Consider the following 26597-nt stretch of genomic DNA (forward strand, 5'->3'; position numbering starts at 1 on the left):
CAAGGTAATTTTTACTCGTTTACCTAGGTTTCGATTCCAGTAATGGAATCTTCTTCAGAACAAAAATTAAATTATTTTCAGAGCCAAACACTGGCCATGTCACAGATTAAAAATTAAAACAATAAAGACGCGTAATCATAAGATTATGTCTGTCAAAATAAAAACCATTAAGGCGAACGTAGACGAAGCTACGCCGGCCAGAAATAAGCTTATTTCTGGCCGGCGTAGCTTCGTCTACGTTCGCCTTAATGGTTTTAATTTGACAGACATAATCTTATGATTACGCGTCTTTATTGTTTTAATTTTTAATCTGTGACATGGCCAGTGTTTGGCTCTGAAAATAATTTAATTTTTGTTCTGAAGAAGATTCCATTACTGGAATCGAAACCTAGGTAAACGAGTAAAAATTACCTTGCAACTGAAGGCTGAAAAAAATGTTTATTTTCTATACATATACGGTTGATGACGCGCTGCATTATGTTAAAGATTTGTAGGGTTGACGTTAAGTTGCATAAAGTGTGGATCGGCTTTACGATATTACTGCATTCCGACTTGTGGATGAAGCTCGGTTCCTCATATCTCACCTTCACCGTTCAGTATTGTTTAAACGAGGTGGCATTATGTTGGCGTTTCGTCTAGATTGAATGCACCAACAGTTATTTAAAGGAGATATTTCCTTCTGTCGCTCCGTTGACGTCGAATATAAATCGTCCTAATAAACTAAAGAGATGTGCTCTAAACTGCACAACAGACAGTACTGAACACATACTTCGTTTTGGGAGTGACATATAAATAATATCCCCGAACGATGCTGTAGATTCACTCGCCAAAGGTACTAAGCAGTCGACAGAGACAAAAGAAAAGTCGCTTTAAAGAGGCTCTGACTTTTTAGCTGTTTCAAATAGTATCTCTGAATGTTTTCATTTTCGAATTGTTAGATTGATATCTTTGAGTAGTTTATGTCTGGTGCGTTGAAATGTCCTGTCAAATAAAAACTTTCTCATATTTTGCTGATATAGATAACGTTAAACGATTTCTGTTTCCAAACTTTGTAGAAGATGGTATGTGGCTGACAGTGTTACCGTGCGTCAACATTGTCATTCTTGTTATTTGCAGCATTTGTTTACGTTGTGTGACAACTGTAGTGTTTGGTCTTTTGTTTGCCCAACAGAGTGGGACTGGCCCGAGGATGATGTCAATGACAATGCAGTTGTCAACAATGACAAAGAATCGGCATGGCTTCAGGAATGTCATGTCTCGTTGTCTCCATTCGGAGATGTTCTAGCCATAGCACGTAAATCGACGCTTGTCATTCTCATGTGTAAGTGAAACACCAGCAGTGATGAAATTTGCTTTCCTCATTGCTTGTCACGATCTACTTTGACAACATAAAGCATGTACATGAGTACCTTTGTATGCTGTTTATTCTTGCGACAATATGGATCTACGTATTGCTACCCACATTGCTCATATACCGTGAAGGCTCTTTGATCAGATTCCTGAATTGTGCGCGCGTTGATAATCTAGAACGTTATTTTACTTCTAATTTGTAACCTCAACATTCGCACGTACTCCTGTGTGCCTTATGGTGAAGGATTGTCATCTTAGTTAACCAAATTATCTTTTTCTTTTTTAGCGAAATGGGATACTCAAGAAGAGGGCGAAGTGAAAATGAAATTTCATGTTGTATGGCATGGAAATCCGTGTAAGGAAGAAGAGTAAGTTTAGCAATTTACAGTTTTTATTGCCAGAGTTATGTAGGCTTATCTGTCAATTCACTTCATAGAGAACTGCTTTTGTAGAAGCTGGTGGAACTGCAATTACTTTTTGGTAGTCCTCTTTCGGTTGTAGATTGATGTAGGCTACATTCAAGTATTGAGTTAATATTCATGAACTTATTTATTGTATTCGTTTAATTGGCTGAATACTCTTACCACAAATCCACACAACAGATTTTTTTGTTTGGTTTGTGACTTGTTACAGTGAAGAGATCACTGCTGTTCTGTGCCTGCCAGTGATAGCACCAGGGAAGAGTTCACATGTTGCACCCGACTGGACCTGTATAGCAGTAGGTTTTTCTACTGGGTTTTTGCGGCTTTACAGTGAAGTAAGTTAAAACAACTGCACTTCTAGAGAATTAATTTTTGACGCTTCCTGAATTTTGATTATTATGTTATTATTTCTAGACTGTAAATCTACTAGCAGAAGAGCTGCTTCATGATGAACCAGTAACTTCATTAAAATGCCAGTCATTTCATCCTGCAAGAGGTGGCATGGTACAAGAACAGGTGGAGGAAGTTTATGTAGCGTACAACACTGTTATTTGCAGTCTACCAGGATTTGGTTTGTTCCAGTCACTAAGAGCTTGCCGTAATCAATTAGCACGTGGTATGTGAACTTATATATGGTAGTTCTTGTTCCTAAGAGGTTATTTTCTGTTGGGCTTGTGATGTCACCCACGTATTGTGTTTGTCTACTTCACAATATTGTAACTAAAAACAAAGATGATGTGACTTACCGAACGAAAGCTCTGGCAGGTCGATAGACACACAAACAAACACAAACACACACACAAAATTCAAGCTTTCGCAACAAACTGTTGTCTCATCAGGAAAGAGGGGAAGGAGAGGGAAATCCTTTCGTCTTTCCCTCTCCTTCCCCTCTTTCCTGATGAGACAACAGTTTGTTGCGAAAGCTTGAATTTTGTGTGTGTGTTTGTGTTTGTTTGTGTGTCTATCGACCTGCCAGCGCTTTCGTTCGGTAAGTCACATCATCTTTGTTTTCAGATATATTTTTCCCACGTGGAATGTTTCCCTCTATTATATTGATATCACAATATTGTAATTAATTCTGATAAAGTGTGTTTAGTATTTTCTCTTTTTCAGGTACATGGAAATTTTATTTGTAAATAAAACTTGTCTGTTTATGTAATTTTATATGGTGTGGACCCTTTAGAGAAAACAATTGGAATTTAAACATTTTAATATAGGATACAACAATCACCATATGGCTTGCACAGATTAAGTATGATAAGTTGGCACACCTATTTTGATTCAAATGATAAAAATACAGGAAGCAGTTTATTTAGGTTACACTACATTAGAGTATAGGAAATGTCAAAACAGCACACTTCCTTTGTTGGACTAAAGGCTATAATTTCGTTTTACACTTATGAATCATTTTACTACTTCGCCTATAAAAAATCTTAACTTCTGATAACACAGATTAAGAAATGCACTTATATGCAAAGTAAGTTACATGAATGCTGAACATCAACTTGAATATTATACTTTTTCAAAGTAATGGTTAGTTAAATCGTCCAGGAATATTTGTCTTAGCTGCCATTAATATAATGATTGTTCAAACTGTGCTGGAATATAGTATATTATGAAAAGGAAAGTTGCTACTCACCATATAGCGGAGATGCTGAATCACAGATAGGCACAGCAAAAAGATGCTCACAAATATAGCTTTCGGCCAGTAAGGCCTTTGTCAACAATAGACAACACACACACACACACAAAAACACAACTCCCACAAGCGACTGCAGTCTCAATCAAAACTATCGACATTACTTGTGATCCATCCAGTATAGCTAGTGTGCTCAGTAAAGCATTAGTTTACTTGGAGTGTTTTGAGTGGACTGCTGCATTTGAAGCCCATGGTATAAGTGCCATTAACGGCTATGATGCTGAGCCCTGTTAATAACCTTACTGCCACTGACAGCAGTGGGAAAGAGCACCTGCACAAGCAGCCCAGTCCCTGTTTGAGCAAACATAAATCTGCTGACAGTGTATGTCACAACCCTGTGTTGACAAGTGACACATGAGCTACCGAGTAAATTTTAGTATATAGCATAATGCCATATAGCTGTAATGTTTGATTAAAATTACTGCAAAATCTTATTCTACAGTGATAAATTATTTATAAAGACAAGCAGAATGTTCTTCTCTTAACAGTTTGAACTACATTTTTAATAATATTAATTATTAGTGATCATTGCGGTTTCACAAAATATTTCCTTTGCTGAGGCATATTCTTGTTTATTTCAGTGAAAGCTAACTGTGCAGAGGTTTTAAAAGCTCCACCTCTGATGTACAAGAAATGGGGTTTTCAGGAGCAAGAAGTGACAGCAGACAGTGAAATGGTGGGCATTTCCACTGCAAATACTTTTGATCACTTGGTGACAGCATCAGTGTGTGGTGGCTTTGGAGCATATTACAGATCTAGTGCACCCCAAACATTGCTTGTTGTTGGAGCTGGCAAGAAACCTTTTGTTGGATTTCATTATGCACTGGAAGGAGGGCCACAGCCAGTTCTAACTGACATGGCGAAAGCTGTTGCCACCAAATTAAAGACAGCCATTGGCCAAGCTGTGCCGTGAGTATGTTGTCTGAATTATTGCATACATTAAATTCAGGAGAACACTGTACCACTTTTGTAGCTATCATATAATTAACATGAAGTTACTCAACTTCCAATTTCCAAGAGGAGCCAGGCAAGGAAAACCTGCATTCTGAGCAGTCAGTGGTATGGTTTGCAATTCTAGTAAACACTGAAGCCTGTCAGTGCATTCTTTGAAACATGCAATCATATGTCACATGCATGGTGTCAGTGGTGTTTTCCTCTATGTTCTTTGTAGATTATATTCATGTGTTTTGTTTACAATGTGTCATTTCTTGTGTGTGCAAAAGCGTGTGTATGATTTTGTGGTTTAGAATTTTATGTTGTTAAGTTGTCAAATATTGGTGTAGTGGAACTTGTGATCCATCAGTTTCACCTGTGTGCTTCAGAAGAGAAAGCACACAAACTGTATGACATAAGTAAAGCAATAAACAAATTGTATGCATACAGCCACATGACAATCACTTAATTTTTTAGAGTAAGGTATCATTGTGGCATCAGGAAATGCACTGGATCACAAGAAAGAGTTTCAAAATAATAGAATCCAGGCAGTCATTGAACAACTATCAATATTTTACTCAACGAAACAAATGATGGTGTCAGGTGTTGAAATAATTATGCTTAGTTATGCAACAAGGTAATTCTGCATTAAAGTGTAAATGATGCCATAGATCTTTTAATAGAAGTGTAGGAATATTTTTGTAGAGGCTGTAAAAACCTAAAATAGTGATGGAGACTTATATTATGCCAGAAATTAGTTGCATCAGTACTATCATTCAAACATGAGTAGCAGAGAAAGAAAACTCCAGTTATGAGGGTTGTCCATAAAACAAGGTTTCCAATTATTTTTCAGAATGGAAAACATGTTTATTGCCACTGAATAATACATATGTGGAAAGTTTGGACTTTTACCTATTTTTTGACATAATAGCCGTTGAATTCATTGCATTTCTGCATGCGGTGTACCATCTTCTGTATTCCTGAATTGTAGAATTCTCCCAACGCACCGTGAAGGTAGTTTAAAACCTCTTCTCTCAGCTCCTCTGGTTGTGAAATGTGGCCCACGTAGCTGTTTCTTCTATTCAGGGAAGAGATGGAAGTCACTTGGGGCTATATCTGGGATGTAGGGTGGGTGTGTGACAGTATCTCATCTAGATTTGTTGATAAGATTGGTTGTGACACGGGTGACGTGCAGACAAGCGTTGTCCTGGTGAAAACACAGTCCCAACATGAGCATGACTCGCCTCTTGTTTTAGAGCGGTTGTGTTGTGAACCCAGGTCTCATCCCCAGTGACAATAGAGTCAAGAATTCTTGCCATCAGTTGAGTAGACATGAAGAAATTTCCCCCTGCGGGTCCAGGGGTTAGAATAGGCCCACGGTATTCCTGCCTGTTGTAAGAGGTGACTAAAAGGAGTCTCACATGTTTTGGCCTTTATATTATAGTCCCCTGTAGGGTTTGACCTCCATACTTCTAAATTTTTCTGAAGAGCGAGCCAGTTGGGGAAGGGTGCCTTACATGGTGCATTGTGTCCATAGTGTGTTGAGATCTTTAGCCCCCTGTCTCATTGTCGCATTGCTGTCCCACTCATTCTCCATCTCCTGGGCAAGACTACATTCATGGGTGCGACTTCCCCAATGCACTAAGCATTTTTGCTTTCTGCACCGACGACGACCACGGACTTTTTTGCACCTGATATCCAGCACAGTAGCCAGTCCGTTGTGGTGGGGAAACCATGTACCCTGTTGGTTGTAGCCCCCTGACAACACAGGGATTGCTCTGCTGATGCCTGCACCGTTAACTCGCCACATATGCCAAGGAGTAGATGACTATCTCCCTGGGGCATCGGAACTCTTGGCAATGGCCATCTTGCCTGATGGCCCTAGCTGCAGCTTGTTCCTTATGGGAGCCTGGCTTACTGTTCAGCGTCACCTTCCGCGTTGCGGTTGCTTGACCCCATACTCCACTGTGGGATCCAACTCACAACTGGAGCTTTCTGCACAAGCACTGTATAAAGCATACTTGTGGAGGCTAGTGTCCCTCCATTGTGGATCCGGCTGCCTATGCTGCACATGTTGGTAGCTTGACCGGGCATCCAAATTACTGTCTCCTGTTCCCCAGCTCGGACATTCATCTTCCTGAACAGCAGCCTTGGGGTGTCCGATTGCAGTTGGCGTCCAGTCTCTTCTGTCTGGGCTAGAGTTTTTCCCTCTCCCACCTCTTTTCTGGGCCCATATACGTCTACCCTGTGGTGTGTGCCCCACTCATGCCTTCAGTTGGATTTGGCACAAGGCCCGACAAACTCAGTCCCTCCTGAGACCCTCCGTCGACGCTCTCTTTTCATCCTTTCCTCGTTTCCCGGCTCTGCCGTAGTCTATACTGACAGTTCGATGGTTCCTGGTTCAGTTGGGTACGCTTTTACTCTTGGGGAACAATCTGAACAACGCTTATTGCTGGATGGCTGCAGTGTTTTCACTGCAGAGCTCATTGCCATCTCTCGTGCCCTAGAGAATATCGCTCCTGCTCAGGTGAGTCCTTTGTTATCTGTTTGACTCCCTGAGCGGTTTACGAGCTATCGACCATCGTTTTCCTCGCTCTCATCTGTTGATGGCTATCCAGGAGCCCCTCCATACTCTTGCCTGTTGCGGCCGCTCCGTGGTCTTTGTGTGGACCCCTGGTCATGTCGGCATCCCGGGTAATGAATGTGTTGACTCGCTGGCCAAACAGGCTATCAGCACACCGGCCCTGGAGATTGGCCTTTCGGAGTGTGATCTCCAGTCAGTTTTGTGGCAGAAGGTCCTTGGCACCTGGGGTGATGGATGGCGCACACTGCCTTCACCCAACAAACTTCGGATCGTCAAGGAATCTACCGGTGTGTGGCACTCCTCCTTGCGGGCCTCTCGCAAGGACTCCATTGTCCTCTGCCAGCTACACATTGGCCACATCTGGCTGACACACAGTTATTTATTGCACCACGAGGACCCACCTCTCTGTCACTGTGGTTCAGCATTGACAGTGGTTCACATATTGTTGGACTGTCCGTTTGTAAATGCGTTCAGGCAGAGTTTTGCGCTGCCTGATAAGCTCCCTGCACGTTTAACAGATGACGCTGCAATCTTAGGCTTCGTTTTGAGTTTTATTCAAGCAGGGTGCTTTTATCACTTGATCTGAGTGTTTGTCTCTTCTTTTTTGTGTTGAGTCTGGCCAAGGGTAGAAATAGTTCCGAAATGGCTGAGTCTGTAAACTTAATGCGTGCTGCCGTGGTTAAAGCATACCGTGCATGGCAAAATGACACTTTTCAAAACAGGCACCGAGGTAGTTGTCTTGCACCACGGGCCATAGGTGCCAGGGGTGAATGACTGCTGCGGTGATGTGTACGGGTGAAAGGACATGCAGCTGCTTAACAGCTGACGGCCCAGATGAACCAAGGGGCTACCAACAATGTCTCCTCCCTCCCTCCCTCCGATGTTACAGAAAATTGTTTGACATCAGTATCTCTTGTAACAAAGCAGCTCCTTAAAAAGAAAGCAGATTAGGTGCCTGTACTGAAAAGTTGAAAGGGGGAGGAGGGGGGGGGCAGAGTCTGGGAAAGAGCTATGTGGTGGAATTGCTATTGGAAAGTAGGATATAAAAATATTGCTTTCCTCAGGTACAAAAGATGTGTGTTAAAGGAAAACTGGAACCAGCAGTCATTGACACATGTAACAAATCAAATTAAGTGGTAGACCTTTCACATTATTCTCATCTCCATGGGGGGGGGGGGGGGGGGAGTTGAACACACAATCATACTGTACAAATCACAGTACAAATAAAGAACATTGTGATAGGATTTATGAAACATTTACTTGGGGTGTCCAATTAACAAGAATTACTACAATAATCTATCACAGTCTAATACTCCAGTATTTGAATACAAGCAGTGACCTTGTCTGACAATTGCTTAAGAGAAATGCAACTGAAATTAGAAAGGGCAAAGGGATGCCAAGGGCGTTATGAAGAGTGTTATGAGAATGTCCAAAGCTTTGAACTCTCAGCTGATGGTTCTACATGCTTTATTATCCACAACACACTAACTGATGTGTTAAAATACACATCAGTTAGTGTGTTTTGGATAATAAAGCATGTAGAACCATCAGCTGAGAGTTCAAAGCTTTGGACGTTCTCATAACACTCTTCATAACGCCCTTGGCAACCCAGCCAGATGAGATACTCATTCAATCCCAGACACTGTATGAGACAGACATGCCACCTTTTGCCCAGATTCAGGGAAGGGGTGGAGATGTAACCAGGTGGCACCTAAGCCACCAGGACTTGCCTGGCACTCGGAGCCTTTAGTTTATGTCCAGGCAGTAACTGATAGGACATAGACCCAATAAATATCATTCAGCTGGAGCAGAAACAGATATTTGCAAATATAAAGGCACTTTCTGAAAACAGAAGTGACAATTTGACACATCCACAGGACCAAGACATTTCCAGGCACTGGGGAAAACATGACTTGCCATAAGACAAGAATGCCTTCTGAGAAAGAATTTCTAGTGAGTGTGTGTGGTTTTTTTTAGTCTGTGAAAAGAGCATGGTACACAACTGTTATGAACATTTCTGTTAAATAATTTGATTCTTGAGAAAGAAAACATCAGCTGACCAATCAGATGCATGGACATGCTTACAGAAATACCCACAGAACACTTTAAGAGGTAGCTAATCATAATGTAACATTTCATTTCTAGATTTCAGAGTAGCCACATCAGCAATAAACTAGTGAACATCATTACTGCTAATGCCAGTGGTCCACTCCAACCCAGAACACAAGCATGGTTGCGGTCAAGGTCTACACACACACACACACACACACACACACACACACACACACACAAAACGATCGACAAATGCTACATGCAGATCCCTGACCATAGAGAATGAGTTGTCCTCCACTGGCCACATAAAGTCATTGTCTGGTGATGACATGTACTTGAGCAGCTTTTTCACAGTCCACCTAGCAGTCCAGTTTCTTGTTGAGTAATAGTTACTTTAACGCTGGTAATGAGTTAGAAAATTTAGGCAGATAGCTGTGTGGCAGATAGTACAGGCTATCAGTTCCTACACATGGGTGAGCTGACAGACAATCGAGGACACTTGTGCCCCATGGGGCAGCATTGCAACAGCCTACTCTAATATGACATTTCTAAAGGTGCCCCCTCCATTCCATAATAAAATGAAAATACTGCTCAGTAACAGGTATTACTACAGGATGGTGTCATAAAAAGTCATTTCATGTGATTTCCAAGACCTGGCAGTGAATCATCCATATTATACCAAGAAGCCTCATGTAGCACTCCCATGTATGTAACATATTACCAGCCAAAGATACTCTCTGTTACAGAGACTGGACATTTGGGTATTGGCAGTCAGCAGTATCACTTGTGAAACATTGTTGTCTTCTTTGGTTCTTTTTGTGTGTTGAAGGATCTATATCTGTTTCGTGTCTTGTAAATTAATGGCTTTTTATTACAAACAGTTCTCAGCCTCAAGGTTTAACAGTTTTGTTCATTGGTTTTTTTCCTGTCATATGTTTATTCCTTTATTTTGTTTGGTTATTTATTTATTTGTAGTTTCAGTGGATGGTGGTCAGGTGCAAAGAAGGCAAATGGTGCCGAGCGCCCAAAGGATAAAGTTGCACTAGAGGCTGTGGAACCAATGGTTTGTAGGTGAGCTTGTTTTGATATATTTTGTTGTTGGAGGAGTGTATATTAACAGGTACTTTAAACTGTCAAACATTTAAGTGTATATTTGGTCTCATCATATTTAACCAGAGAAATTTCATCGAACTTCGATTCTTTTTCACAAGAAACTGAAGCTTTTCATTGACAGTATTGTTTGAGAATATGTGACAGAAACAAATACTCATCAAGCAGGAGTTCAGAAATGTAGATTATGAGAAATTAATTGAGAATACAGAAATCTGTTAGATTAAATTTAGTAACCAGTTCCCAAACTTAAAAATGGAAGGTTATACAGTCATAGATGAAAGGGGAAAATATTGAACATATTTACTTAAGCAAATATGAAAATATGGTGCGAATATGAAGGAGAAAGTAAAGAAAATTTCAAATGGAGTATAGCAGCTATTAAAGAGAAGACAAGAGTTTGAAGCAAATAATAATATGACCAAGATAGAATATTTTAAAGTAAACAAAACTGTTCTGAAATGTCTTTCAGAGAATATTAAAAGATAGAATGAAAATTTGATAAGAGAAACAACTAAAAGCAATAAAAAATGAAGATTATGCAGAAGCTTATGTTGGGTAGCCACCATATTTCATTTGTAATTCAGGCATTCCATGATTTCTTTGAATGTTTATGTAGTGCAAGTGATAATTCAGAAATACAGATAGTTAATTATGAAAATGATGACATTCCAGCAAAAAAAAAGCCATTTGAGGTATGAAAAAAGAGAAGTTGTTGATGATTCAAGAGAAATGGATAAAGCCTGAGAATGGTGACAGGCGAAACAAAAAATACAGACCTATTAGTTTTGTTCTCCATAAGGTGAAAGATATTCACTAAAATTATCAGTAGCTGTGTTCTAACTAGGAACACAAGGAAACATGCAGTCATAAATAACTTTAGTTTTATTAGGTCATGAAGTGTTGAGAATATGACAACACAGACAATAATCACACGATGGTAGATCTAGTAACCAGTGGGTTATGACACTCCTCCTCCTCTGAGAGGGGGGGGGGAGGGGAGGGCAGGTATCGCCATGTCTGATGCTACGACTACCAAGGCGTCTGTGACATCCTTGGCAGCAGCCAAAGGTGCTCTGAGTTCTCAGTCCCCTAGGACCTGTGCATATGGATGAAAGTGAGTGGGGTGAGGGAACCCCCAGTCCTGGATAATGGGTATACAGGACCGGTGATGGAAGCCATTTTGAAGTGGGGGCCCACGGCAAAGGGCACCAGCTTTTGGAGACTATGGTGGACTGGCAACGGGAGGCATTGGAGACAGTGGCCTGGCTGCAAACCCTGCCATGGGTCATGCAGGCACAGAGCAAAGAGAGGAGCTAGTGCTGGCTGCAGGAAAAGTGACAGAGAACAAGAAAATGGTGGTACTGGATTAATGGTTCCCAGGCCCGTTGAAGAGGTCTGGCACCCATCCTGGGACGCAGTTTGTTCTAATGACATGCCATGAGCCGATTTTCGGTGTGAACCACGAAAATGCGCTGGCTGTGGATGATGGCTGTAATCCAGTGCAGGTACCACCCAAAACCCCTGAATCAGATGGGTGTGCTGGGCATGAGCTTTGATGAAACCAGTGCTGCTGGGGGACTCCTGCTTGGCAGCAAGAAGTTGAATAAGAGTCCGTGGTTGTCAGCCATGCAGGAGCTCAGCAGGGCTCTTGGCTCCAATCAGTGTCATTCTGTAAAATCTTAAGAAAAATGTAAGAGCCTCCTCATGGGGAAAAATCTGCCATGTACTGGTGCATCTGTGTCTTAAACGTCTGGACAGCACATTCCCTGTTCTACTGTATATAAAGGTGGTACCGTGGTGTGGCAAATGCGTTTATGGTTACAAAAATCCTTGAAAGATTGAGCCGTGAATTGAGGACCATTGCCTGAAACCAAAGTGCAAGGCAAGCCTTAAATGGAGATTATGTTTGACAGAGCCTCTACAGTCAAATGACATACGGAAAATGAGAAAAAGTGTTGAAGCACCAACAACCAGAAAGTCTTTAAAACTGGACCAGCAAACTCTATGTGGACTCCTTTTCCATGGCTTTATAGGAGCCAGCCATGGTTGACCCAAGTACTTGTAGCAGGCCGAGACAAACTTTCCACCTCATTATTAATGCCTGGCCAGAACACTCAACAGTGCACCATCAGTTTCACTCAAGAGATGCCCCAGTGACCATGATATAAACAGAGGACCTCTTACCACAGAGCCACTGATATCATGACGCGGGGAGTTAAACTTGTTTCATGTCCATTATAATTATCCAGGCTGTTATGCTGTGGTCGGTTGATGAATTCTGTGTCGATTCCCAACGTTTCATCTCCGACTGCGGGAGACATCTTCAAGGGGGTCCGTAGCTCGATGGAAGGTCCAACACACCCACTGGCAAACGTTGGGAATCGACACAGAATTCATCAACCGACCATGGCATAACAGCCCGGATAATTATAATGGACATGATATTTCCGGCCGTGAAAGTCTACATTTTAGTATTAAACTTGTTTGTCTACAAGAGAACAATACCATCCAAGAGCGAGAGGTGATGGTGCAGTGGATAATAATTCCGAAGCAGGTCTGATATCCAACCCATCTGACAGTCAGGCCACCCCTGTTGTACCATGCACACAACCTGCTGGAGCAGCAGATCCACTCAGAGCCTCCACATTCACATGTTGTGATATGGTATGAAAATTGTACCAGGACAAGAACAGGGCTCAATGCTGAATATGGTTGATGGTTGTGCCCCAGCAAGGACATCAAAGGACTAAAGAGAAACCAAGGGCTAATAGTCTGAATTAAATGAAATTTTGCATCATACAAGAACCCATGAATTTTTTTCAGCTTTGACAGTGGCAAGAGCTTTTTTCCTCCTGAGAATAATGTTGAGCCATGATGAGTGTTTTCAATGCAAAAGCAGTGGGCTGTTTGGAGCCATAGGAATGGCAAAGGGCCATAACTGTCCCCACCCTGTACTCAGACACATCTGCGACCAGGACCAGATGCTTGCAGACTTGAAATGTGTGAGAGACAGTGCAGAGGGAAGACTGTGTTTGATGTGCACAAATGCACACTCACAGACTGTAGACCAAACAAAGGGAGTATTTTCCTGAAACAACAGATGGAAGAGGTGGCCAATAGTATCAGCCAAGGGTGATAGTATACCAGTTTTACGAGGATTGCCTGAAGTTCTCGTAGATTATAGGGATGGGGGGCAAAGCCATAGTGGTGGTGACATGTTATTCCATGCTGGGAGATTGCAGACCCAAATAAACAATGGAAGGCTGAAAGGAAATGAGACTTTGCATGGTTACATTTGAGGCCTACGGCCAGCAGAACAGTAAACAAGGAACACAGGTTACATAGATGATCCTCCATGGTAGCGTCTGTCATCACAAATCATCAAGACAGTTAATGCACTTGGGACTCTCTTCTAGAAAATATTAAAAGATGGCTGGCGCAGTAATGAGCCCAAACATTAGCTGCTGATATTGAGCACAAGCAGCTTTCCTGATATTTCATCCGGCAGAATCTGTTGGTAGTTTCGGCCAAATCATCTTTGGAAAAGAAATTACTCCCAGCCAGCTTTGTGAGCAACTCCTCCAGGCAAGGTTGGGGGTAAGTGTCCACAATTGCACAATTGCTTGCACATTAATAGTGACCTCAGAGTCACCAAAGGGCTGAAGCTGACCAAACGGTTTGTTTACAGTCACTAAGTTACTAAAGGTATAGCCCACGCACTTGAAGAAATCACTTGAATTACTCCCACTGACATTAAGCAGTCTTGCTGTGCATTGACATGGTCATGTGAAGCAACTGGCAGCAGCCACATAAAAAAATAAAAAAAAAAAAACAAACAAGTGCAGGCAGAGAGTTTGATGATGATGTGTGCCATGAAATTTCTTAATATAATCTTGGGGCAAACAGATCCGGAAACTTAGAATGTAAAGACTGCAGTTCATGATAAAGCACTTAATCTGACACCAAATGCACTGCATCTGGCACAGAAAATCCAAGAGTAGCAAAAGCATCTAACCCAAATAAATTTTGGGTACTCGTGTTGCTCACCAAGTATGTAACAGAATGGACAATTGGCTTGTAACCTGTGTCAACCATGATTTGGCAGAGAATAGGGATCTGCTGTTTGTGATAGCTTACCAGCCGACAATCGATATGTGCCAGTGGTGGGGACCCAAGCCTGGTGTATGTCTTTGACTTAAGTAGGGACACGGCGGCTCATGTGTTGCCCTGTAGGTGCAATGATTGGTAATCATCAGCACTTCAGTGAAGTTAGTTCATCACCTTCACTTCAATGAAAAGTTTGTTCTTGCCTTCAAACAATGGCGGACACAACGAGATGGCATCAGTAACCATGTTCATTGATTCCTACAAGGACTCATAAAGGGTTAAAGATTAACACATTGCTGCTATCTGATGTTTCTTCCTACATTATGCAATTGGCCCACCGCCTGTGCCAGGTTCACTCGTGCTGTACAAAATGAGTGACATGATAAAAGAGGCATTCACTGTTTCCACTGCTGATGATTGTGTGCAGTGGCCTGATGAACCTGTTTGTACTGTGGCTACCTCGTTGTCCTCTAGTGCAGTAGGCTCTACACCTCGTGTTTGTATGCTGCCAACAATGGTGACATCACTCTAAGGCCCCACCTGGCAGCTCGCCACGTGGGGAACCTCGAACGGCTGTGCATTATTCAAAACTTCCTCCAATGTAGGGTCCTCAAACTGAAGGACATGCTGGTGCACTTCCTTACCAGAGGCTGAACAGATGAATGCGTCTTGTTATAGGGTGTCTGCGTATGACTCCTGAGACTTGGCCATGACAGAGCGGCATTTACAACTGAGGGCATGAAGCTTGGCTGCCCAAGCTCAATATGACTGCTGCAACTGTTTGTGATGTTGGTAGAATTTGACATGCACAGTGACCACATTCATACACTTTTTGTGGTAAGAGGACAGCAGACGACACATATTGTCAAAGGAAAGCAACACTGGTTCCTGCAGAGGAGCTAACTGGCACAGTAGGTGATATATATATGAGGGGCTATCCAGGTTACATCTACGTACATACTCTGCAAGCCACTGTACGGCATATGGTTGGAGGATACTCTCTGCAATTACTAGTTATTTTCTTCCCTGTTCCACTCACAAAGAGAGCCAGTGAAAAACGAGTGTCTATATGTCTCCATATGAACCCATATTTCTCGTAGCTTATCTTTGTGGTCTGTACATGCAGTGTATGTTGGTGGCAGTGGCATCATTCGACAAGCGGCCTCAAATGCCAGTTCTCTAAATTTTCTTAATAATGTTTCTCAAAAAGAATGTCGCTTTCCCTCCATAGATTCCCATTTGAGTTCCCGAGGCATCTCTGTAACACTTACATGTTGTTCGAACCTACCAGTAACAAATCTAGCAGCCCATCTCTGAATTGCTTCAATGCCTTCCTTTAATCTTACCTGGTACAGATCCCAGACACTTGAGCAGTACTCAAGCATAGGTCACACCAGTGTGGTCTCGTTTACAGATAAACGACACATTCCTAAAATTCTCCTGCAATAAACCGAAGTCGACCATTCACCTTTCCTACTAATGGCCTCTCATGGTCGTTCCATTTCATATCGCTTTGCAACATTACACATAGAAATTTGAACCACATGACTGTGTGAAGCAGGACACTACTGATGCTGTATCCAAACACTACAGGTTTCTTTTTCCTACTCATCTATGTTAACTTACTTACTTTTTCTTTTTTTTTTCATCACATCAACTAGAGATTTTGCTTAAGTCATCTTGTATCTTCCTACAGTCACTCAACTTTGACACCTTACCATACAGCACAGCACCACCAGCAAACGGCTGCAGACTGTGAACCACTCTGTCTGCCAAATAATTTATGTATATAGAGAGCAACAGTAGTCCTCTCACACTTCCCTGGGGCACTTGTGATAGACCCCTGTCTCAGACCCCTGTCTCTGATGAATACCCACCATTGAGGGCAACATACTGAGTTTTATAAGTTGAGAAGACTTCAAGCCCCTCACGCATCTGTGAATTTATTCCGTATGCTTGTATCTTTGTTGACAGCCCGCTATTGGGTGCCGTGTCAAATGCTTTCTGGAAAACTGGAAATATGGAATCTGCCTGTCACCCTTCATCCATAGTTCACAGAAGTGATGCTTTCTAAAACCATGCTGATTCGTGGACATAAGCTTCTCGGTCTCAAGAAAATTTGTTATATTCAGACTGAGAATGTGTTCAAGGATTCTGCAGCAGACTGACATTAGGGATACTGGTCTGTAATTTTGCAGGTCCATTCTTGTACCCTTCGTATATATATGAGTCACCTATGCTTTTGTCCAGGTACTTAGGACTTTGCTCTGTGCAAGAGATTTACGATAAATGCAATCTACAGGGTGGCGCATGAAATGTGTTACCATTTTGTTTTTGAATATAAACTTTATTGTCAATACAATCTGAAAGGAACATATACTACAATGAAGAGCCGTCCATGGAGATTTGTTCTAACTCAGCAGATGCTCAATATGTCCACCATTTCGTTTCCTAACTTCCTTCAAACGAACACTGAAGTTTAGTGATTACCCTACGGCACATGTCGTCCGTAATTGCACTGCAAGCTTGAAGAATAAGTCCTCTGAGCTCCATTAAATTCCACAGCGTCTTGCTACTGCCTTGCCCTTCAACACACAGAAGTTCATGCAAGATGGAGCAAGGCCACATACTGCAAACACTGTGTTGGAGTTTTTGCACGAGCATTTCGGCATGCGGATCATTTCACTCAGGTTTCCAGGTCGCTTCAGTGACGGACGAAATTGGCCCCCCAATAGTCCAGACCACAATCCATGTGACTTTTTTCTTTGGGGGTACCTAAAGGAAAAAATTTTCCCGAAACGTCCACGTGATTTAATGGAGCTCAGAGACTTATTCTTCAGGCTTGCAGTGAAATTACAGTAGACATGTGCCGTAGGGTAATCACTAACTTCAGTGTTCATTTGAAGGAAGTTAGGAAACAAAATGGTGGACATATTGAGCATCTGCTGAGTTAGAACAAATCTCCATGGACGGCTCTTCATTGTAGTATATGTTCCTTTCAGATTGTATTAATAGTAAAGTTTATATTCAAAAACAAAATGGTAACACATTTCGTGCGCCACCCTGTAGGTAGGAGCCAGTGCCATAGAGTAGTAGAGTACTCTTTGTAAAGCCATATTGGGCTTCCATAACTTATTTACATTCAAATCTTTCAGTTGTTTCTTTACACAAGGGATGCTTATTACTATGTCATCCATATGGGAGTCTGCCACTTGGTCAAAAAGATGGTACATTTGTATGGTTCTCCTTCGTGTACAATTTCTTGAATGCAAAGTTTAAAACTTAGGCTTTCGTTTTGCTATCTTCCAATACTGTACCAGACTGGTCAACAAGGGACTGGGTGGAAGCCTTAGACCCTCTTTGCGATTTAACATGGGACCAGTCTTTTGTCGGGTTCTCTACCAGCCCTTTTACTAAGGTGGTTGTTGTATGCTTTGGGCGTAGATCTTTCTACAGATCCATAAATCTCTACTAACCTTTGCTTGTCATTGTTTGTGCATTCTCTTTTGAATTGACAGTGCAACAGCCTCCACTTCCTCAGCATTTTCCACATTTTGTTATTAAAACATGGTGGATCTTTTCCATCCTTAATCCACATAGTAGGCACATAACTCTCCAGATCATGATTTACATTCTGCTTAAACGTTGCTCATAATTCCTCTACATCCATCTCACTGGAACAAAGTAATGTCAGTTCACTGTCTAAGTGAGATGCTAACAACTGCTTGTCTGCTCTTTCTAGCAGGAACATTCTCCTGTCTTCTTCATTGATTTATAAACTTCCATAACCATAGTTACTGTAATGACGACATGTTCGCTAATTCCCAATTCTGTACTGATATTATTGATAAGGTCTGCCTCATTTGTAGCTACAAGATCTAAGATATTTCCATTGCATTTGGGCTGCCAAACTAGCTGCTCAAGGCAGTTTTCAGAAAACATGTTCAGAAGCACTTTGTATGACTGTCTGTCTGTACCTCTCTGCAATTAATCCATCCTAGATTAGTTAAATTCACCTCCATGTAGTATCGCAGGAGCTGGTTATTTATACACTACTAGTCATAGACTTTCTTTGAATACTCAAGAACAGTCACAGCGGTATTGGACGGTCAGTAAAAACATCCAACAATTAACCTGGTTTCACCTACATGTTACAAGCAACCAGATAACATCATTGCCACACTCAACTTTGACCTCAATAGAGAGACAATATTTTTGTTAACTGCAACGAACATTCTCCTTCCTATGGCATCTAATCTGTCTTTCCAATGTACATCCTGTGATTCACTAAGTACGTGTCAGAGCTTTCCACTTTGGGTTTCATCCAGCTCTCGGTTCCAAGTATATTTTGAGTGCAAGAATGTATCTGGAGGGCAGTAAATTTGGGAACTTTGTTTTGAATACTTTGACAATTTACTTATAAAATTTTGACAGTTGAAGTGTCCTTACTCTGAACGCGGTCTGACTTCCCTTGCTGCGTATTGACTGGTGACTGTTTATCAGAGTAACAAACTACCGCCTAGCCTAAAAAACCCTCATATGCACTCCACAAGTACTCTGCTACCTGAGCAGCTACTTCCTTTGTGTAGGGGACCTCTGACCCACCCAATAATGCAGGTCTAGAAATCTGCAACCAAGACTGTCACACAGTCGACAAAGCCTTTCTTTCAGACCCTCCATTCGGCTCCGTGCCAAAGGACTCCAAACAGCTCTGGGAACAAGGCTGCAAATTGCGGGCTCTGCTTGCTTCTCACGCTCGTGGCCGAGCAGCCTTCACCACCTTCCCCAGCAGCCCGATTTGAACTGAGGATGGCCTCAGAACCCATGTGGCAGACATCATTGATGCCAACATGAGCCATATTTGCGGACAACTGCACCCTGTATGCTCAATAGCTACAGGCAGGGACAACTCAACATTTTGCATGAGCCCTCATGCAGATACACTGAGTGTACATTGGCTTTCTTTCCAATTCTGAGCGCTATCTGTCTAAGGGGCATAATGCGCCTAATGGTGGAGCTCCTGATAACTAGTAAGCCCCTCACATCATGTGGCTGCTCGGACCCAGCCGAAGCAGTGGCCAAATGTTGACTCACAGGGTGAATGGGCGAAGCCAGACGCACATTAGCCATCTGTCTCAAGTGACATAAGTGTGTTACTATCCTCCACACACCCTACTGTGAGGGTGTATCTATTGTGTCAGATACACTAGGAGGTGGTTTGGCAACAGAGCCCATGGATGAAACAAGTAACACTTGAGGTATCCCATGTTATGCTTGGATTCTCCGCCACCACTACACCCCAAGGCAGCAGGCTGAATGTGACCATAGCCAAAAACCCATTCAGCTGTTTGTGAACTGCAGACAGCTCCACCTGCGTCTGCACACAACTTGCACACATTCTACCCATCCTACCAAGCCTAACTGTAGAAGTAAACTGTAAAAGCAAACAGAATCCTAGATGTGCAAATTGCTACCATTCTTGTCACCATTGGACACTGATGCATTAATTGCTATGTAGCTGACGGTTCAGAAGAAATGAGAACTGCTGCCTTACTGACTTACTTTTTGACCATGCAGAATGCCATGAAATTATGATGACGCCACTTCTTGTAAGCATCCCAGTCTTCAGCAGATTCATCAAAGGGTGGGAACACCAGTGGGTGAGCAACCAGGGGCAAGGCCTGGTTCAGTGTAGCCAACAGCTGTTCCACACAGCTGCTGTACACTGCTGTTGTTGGGTGAGCAACTTCAGTAGACCCTCCGTGGTAGGGGCGAACAGCATTAAATCCTTATGATGCAGAACACACGAAAATCCTGTCCTTGTTCGTTGCCACTTGTGTTCTAACTAGGAACACAAGGAAATACAGTCTTAAATAACTTAAAGTTTTCTTGGGTCATGGGCTGACAGTGAGAATATGAGTACATAGAGAGCAATCACATGACTAGAATCCATTTGACAAATGAGCTGAGACCCAAGCATGCACATGTAAAGATACAGTTTCCAACAGGTGCCATTGGTATCACATTGCTAACTAAGCCTGCTTTTAGACTTGGATATAGCACAATGGACCATATGCAAGTCATAAGCAGAATAGAACAATGTGCATGAGTGAACACTTTGTCAGGGTTCTTTCATTTCAAGTATGCTTCTGACTTAGTTTCAGAGAAAAAAAAAAAAACCTTTGCTGACATGCCTATGTTAGTACACTGAATAATCTATTTGTTATTCCTATAATATCCATTAGACTTTGTCAGTAGAGAAAGATATTTAGTATTGATAGAGTAGTCAGGCCAGAAGATTCCATGTATACAGAACCTTGCTCAAAAGTCCTAATTGAAGATTACAGATCTTTAAACTGAGAAAAAGAAGAAAGAATGCATGTTAATGGAACATACCTGGATCATATTCATTTTGCTGATAAGTTTCCACTGCCTGTCTATGGTGTAGGAAAAATGCAACAACAAATGAGAGAATCTAATAAAGAAAGTTTGGCCATACATGTGAAAATAAATTATAATAAACCTAAAATAACCTACAATTAAAACTACAAAAAGAAATTCAAAATAATCAACAGTGTAATTGTAGAACCACTTTTTGAGCTTTTGTGTCTAGGGCAGTTGTATGGATAGGGAAGATAATGAACAGAAAGGCAAAAATGGCCTAGAGTTCTTTCAATCATCATCTTGGACAGTTTCCAGCCACTGGCTGGGTCTGTCGGGAACACAAGCCTCTCCATCGTGTTCTGTCTTTCCACCATTCCCCCTCTTCCACCTTCGTCCAATTCTCTCCTCTTCTCGTCACACATTCCTTCACTCCCTTCACCCATCTATCTCTTGGTCTTCCTCTGGGCCTCTTCCCCTCCAGTTGCAGATCAAACATCCTCTTTGGAATTCTTCCCTCATCCATTCTCTTCATGTGTCCATACCACTGCAGTCTTGATTTTTCTATCCTGTCCTGTACTGGTTCCTCCTTAAGTCTTTCCCTCACATACACATTTCGCAATCTGTCTCGTCTTGTTACACTCAACCTGCTCCTCTGGAACTTCATTTCACTAGCCTGTATTCTACTTTTGTCGCTTTTGTGCATTACCCATGTCTCACTTCCGTATGTCAATATGGGGACAAAGTAGGTTCGGTATATAATTCCCTTGGATTTCTGTGGCACCTCCTTGCTTCAAATAAGCCCCCTAATGCATTTGTAGAACTGCCCTGCTTTTCTACACCTTTCATTTATTTCCATTGCGTTTCCCCCCTTACTTTCAATCATGCTTCCCAGGTACTTGAAGTTCTCTACCACTTGTAGTTTTTCACCTCCACAAGTTATATCCACATTTGGCCTATTCTTCTTCCTTGTTGTGACAATTATTTCACTTTTCTTTGCAGAGAAATGCATTCCATATTGTGCTGCCGTTGCCTCCCATACATCTAACTGCTCTTGCACCTCCTTCTCGCAATTTCCCCATAACATCAGGTCATCGGCAAAAACCACTGATTTCATTTTATGATCTCCAATTGCATCTGATACTTGCTGTAGGATTTCATCCATAACAATAATAAACAATAAAGGCGAAAGTGCACTTCCCTGTCGCAGCCCATTTTCCAGCTTGAACCATGCAGTACATTCCCTCCCCACTTTCACACAACTCTCACTTCCCTCATACATTTTTCTGACTTTTCGTGTTATCTCTTCATCTATCCCTTTTGCGTTCAGCACATCCCAGAGCTTGTCCCTACAGATACTGTCATACGCCTTCTCAATATCTAAAAAGGCCATGATTAAGTCCTTCCCATACTCATAGTGCCTTTCCTGCAGTTGCCTTACCGCAAATATGAGGTCCGTTGTTGATCTTCCCGGTCTGAAACCGTACTGCTCCTCTTGCAGTCTACTTTCAATACTGCTTCTTATTCTCTTCTCCAGGATCTTTTCATAGATTTTTCCACAGTGGCATAGCAGGGTGATTCCTCTGTAGTTCTCACATCTCCTTTTATCTCCTTTCTTGAAGATCGGGACTATAATTCCTTTCTTCCAATCCTCAGGAATTCTGTTCTCCTTCCACACCACCCTCAGCACTCTGTATAGCCACTGGGTTCCTACTACTCCTGCTGCTCGTATCATATCCACTGTTACTTCGTCCCAACCTGGTGCCTTGCCCCCTTTCATCCTCTTTATGGCTTCTTCCACTTCATTCCAAGTTAGATCATCAATTTCCCCACTATTATAATCGTCTGCTGCCTTAGGCTCTCCATCGCTGTTAGTTACCCGCTTGGCAGCATTCAACAGATCTTCAAAGTACTCCTTCCAAATCTTTTTGAGCTCATGCATTTCCTCCTCAACTCTTCCATTATTATCCATGATCCTCAGGCACTCGCTTCTGTCGTTCCTCTTATTTCTTACCATGGTGTAAAGTACTTTTTTGTTCCCTTCACTGTCCTCTTCTAACATTCTTGTCCATTTTTCCATCCACTTCTTCTTCTCCGCCCTTACTATGGTCTGTGCCGCTTTCTTGCTTTCCTTATATTTTACCCTAGCTTCCTCTGTTCAGGTCTGGAAACATTCTCTGAAGGCTTTGTTCTTTCGAAGTACTGCCTCTTTACATATGTTGTTCCACCATGGGGTTTCCTTACTTCTCCTCTTTGTGCTAGTTCTTCCGCACACAGTCTCAGCTGCCTCAACTAGAGCCCTCTTAAAATCTCCCCATTCTTCTTCCACTGTTCTCTGATCTTCCTTTGGCAGCTTCTTCCTGATCAGTGTCTGGTACTGGGTCCTCCGTTCATCCTCTTTCAGCATCCATGTCTTCAACCTTTTCTCCTGTATATCTGTTGCCCTCCTATCTTTTTTCTCTCTCAGGGTGGCTACCAACAGCCGATGGTCACTGTCTAAGGCCTCAGATGGAATGACCTTAACATCTGTGAGGCTGCTCATCATCTGCCTATCCACTAGTACATAGTCTACTACTGAAGTTTGGGACCAGTCTCCACTGTACCCAAGTTATTTTGTGGCTACTTCTCTTCTTGTACCAGGAATTTGCGATCGCCAGCCCATTCCTCTTGCAGAATTCCAGCAACAATTTTCCTTCTCTATTTCGGTTCCCCCAGCCCTCTGGTCCCATTATCTCCTCGAATCCTTTCCTGTCTGTGCCAACATGTGCATAGAGGTCTCCTATTATAATCTGATTACCTCCATTTAGGTGCTTTTGCATGTCATCTTCAAATTCCTCCTTCTCCTTTTTTGTACACCCCACCTGTGGGGCATATGCTTGGATGATTTCAATGCTTTTTCCTTTCACTCGTACTCTGGCTTTTATCATTCGATCATTGATACCTTCCACCTCCTCCTGCAGACCCTCTCTGACCACTATTTCCACTCCATTTCTAACTAAAGCCTTAAAAACTAAGATTACAATGTATATGGAAAAGAAAGTTTAATATTAGTTTCAATTACCAATTTTGACATAGAGAGGCATAAACTTTTAATGTGAAGCCCATTCAAAAACTGTAGGTTGCTCAGTTATTATTGGAGAGATGCATTGGGGAGATGCATGTTGAAAATGACTAGAAGGGACAGAATAACAAATAAATGGATCACAGAACAGCCTGGTTTGGAAGACTAAGCTATCATTGTAGTGAAAATGAAATGCTGGTGGCTGAAACATACAGCCACGTGAGTGTCTGCTTGATGGAACAGTGAAAAAGCTCATTTCTACATCCCAAGAGATGAAAGATTAGTACATGTCCTAATGGAAAGTGAGTTGTTGATTTTGCATGAGAAACATTGGTGTGCATAGCTGAAAACTGTAAAACATGGAAAAATGTGGGAGGGTCTTTTATCCAGCAGTAATTGCCAAATGGTTGATGATGGTGATATACAAAATGGTAATGTGTTAAAACTATGTCAGTTGTATGTAATGTAATAATCTGAGCAAGAAATATTTCCCTTTTAAGCATGTGTTAACTTGACACCAGCACTAAAATTAATCACAGCTAAACAAGGGTGGTCTGTAAAGTTCTAGCCATTACAGTGAAAATTAGAATTTTAAGTTTCAGAAAGCTTTTACTCTTCAACACAGAAAGCTTTTACTTTTCAACGCAGTCTCCTACAATGTTAATATACTTCATCTGGCTGTATTACAGTCACATTACACAGTGCAGATCCCTCAATTTTACCATTGCTAAGACATTATTTGTGGGTAGATGCATGTTACAGTGAAAGATAATGTTTTGTTTTGATGTGGTGTGTAGTTGTGGATCCATGTTTCATCCATTGTACTAAATCCACGTATTGTTGGAAGACTGTTGTATAAATTTGTTTCTGATCCTCAGTGAGTAGGTGTAAGACATGGGGATTGATGCTCACACGGACCTTGCTCTAGGACGATTAGAGAGAGCATGGTTATTTGCTGCTCTTATGCCTAACAGGTGACACTCAATGTTTCAGTTTTTGTAAAACCATTGTCACTAGACTGAATAACTGAACCAACTATCACATAGGTAACTGACAGGAGGAATCACTGAGTGAATTTTGCACTCTCGAGCTGGCTACAGCATTCCATGTCGTACCACTAGTGGCAGCCCCATAAAAAGTCACTGATGTCAGCACTGGTTGCAGCCACACCTCTCAGCAGACACATCATAAAGTATATTTATTTAGGACAAGCCACACACACAAGCAAGTCCTATTCTTCTGTTGTTGCCACAGCTGTTTCATGTAAACTGAAAATTCACTTTGCACTGAAGAAATAAAACTTAAAATTATAATTGCAGCTGCATCTCACACGTTCATTAATATTAAACGTTGTTGGAGCTCTTTAAAGAGCAGGATTCAGTTTTATTCCATAATGTCAATCTCTAGTGTTACCATCACCATATTGTAACTGCACTGATATATCTTCATGGCTGGTTATTACATACCTTCAGGATGTGAGTTTTTTGGTAACACAAGTAGAAACACTTGAAGCAGAAACAGTAATTCTGTTTTTGTGAGCTATATGTTCCCCTTTCGTGCCTGAAGAAGAAACCTCTATTTCGTGCAGCTAGGATTACTGTTTTACTTTAAGCATTTCTGTCAGCAGTGCAAGTAATTTCACCTCTTGAAGGTGTGTACTGGTCAGGCATCCTGCCTCCTTGGAGTGATGCTTTTTAATATTTTGTGCATGCTGTATATCATACTACCATATTTTACGGGCTATAAGACACAACAGCCTATAAGATGTACCTTAATTTTTAGCAACTTTTTAAGAAATAACATTTTTTCCATGTTCATTATTAGATTGCAAAGTCAGACTAACAAAATTCTTAGTTTATAAAACCAAACTGACCTTTAAAATCCCTGAAAATTGTCAGCTGATCTTTCTTCTTCTTCTTCTTCTTCTTCTTCTTCTTCTTCTTCATCTGCCTCTTTGTCATCATCGTTGTCCTCTTTGTGTATAGGATGGTCTTCAATGTCATCAAGAGCATTACTTATGTTGCACTTTTTGAAAGATTTAACAATGTTGTCTTCTGTCACTGTTGACCAAGACTGTTTTATCCACTGACAATCTTGTTTGATTGAAGGTCATTTTAAAGTTCCCTTCAGTGTGAGTTCATGTTGGGTTTCATCCATCATCCATTTGTTCCATTCCTTTCTCATATACACTTTAAATGGTTTATTTATTGTGACATCAAGAGGTTGCAGTTGTGAAGTAAGTCCTCCCGGAATAACAGCAAGCTCTGTATGCCCATGTCTCAATTTCTCTTTCATAGAATTGTTCAAATGTCTGCTAAACTGATCTAGTTCAAAAACAGAACTCTTCTTCAATAAAGCAGCTTTCCTTCTCTCCCACACTCTTGTGAATCCATTATTTCATACCAGCCTCATCCATCCAACCCATGTATGTGAACAACACCTGATGTATTTCAGAAGGTTTTGGCATTGTTTTGCACTCGAAAATGACCATTGGGTTAAGTGTAGTACCAACATGAAAGGACAACAGTCTACTGCATTTTTTCATGTCCACTTGCTTTTGTACTTACAGTTTTAGCACCTTTCAGGGCAACAGTTCTGTTACTCGGCGCATCAAACGTTAGAGGAGTTTTCTTCCATATTCACTATTTGGCTTAGTTCCACACTGGTTTTCTTTCGATGTTGAATAATAAATCTATGAAAACATAATATTTTCTCTTCATACTCTTATGGCATTTTCTGAAATATTTTGGTTTTGGTTAACAAGCTAAATTTGTGACTCTTCGTAAACCTGTAGCACCAACCAACTCCACCATTAAATTAGTCTGTTAAGTTCAACTGTAGTGCTAGCATACAAGCATGTATTTGAATCATTTTTGTATTAATTCCAATGTCATT

The 26597-nt window shown here is 41.6% G+C and overlaps 1 protein-coding gene across 2 annotated transcripts in view; it reads left to right on the forward strand.

The window, feature by feature from the left end:
- The first annotated feature begins 941 nt into the window (after positions 1-941).
- The window catches only part of LOC126195001 (rab3 GTPase-activating protein non-catalytic subunit), a 190180-nt gene continuing 164524 nt past the window's right edge, over positions 942-26597 (forward strand). Inside the window, exons 1-7 of one of the 2 annotated variants that reach the window (XM_049933421.1) lie at positions 942-1061; positions 1172-1321; positions 1637-1718; positions 1984-2107; positions 2187-2388; positions 4053-4380; positions 10016-10111. In XM_049933421.1, coding sequence (XP_049789378.1) covers positions 977-1061; positions 1172-1321; positions 1637-1718; positions 1984-2107; positions 2187-2388; positions 4053-4380; positions 10016-10111 — 1067 coding nt within the window. In that variant the 5' untranslated portion in view covers positions 942-976. The remainder of the gene's footprint in view (positions 1062-1171; positions 1322-1636; positions 1719-1983; positions 2108-2186; positions 2389-4052; positions 4381-10015; positions 10112-26597) is intronic. The other variant, XM_049933422.1, reaches the window with a different exon arrangement.

This window comes from Schistocerca nitens, chromosome 7 (assembly GCF_023898315.1).
Source record: "Schistocerca nitens isolate TAMUIC-IGC-003100 chromosome 7, iqSchNite1.1, whole genome shotgun sequence".
Lineage (NCBI taxonomy): Eukaryota > Metazoa > Arthropoda > Insecta > Orthoptera > Acrididae > Schistocerca > Schistocerca nitens.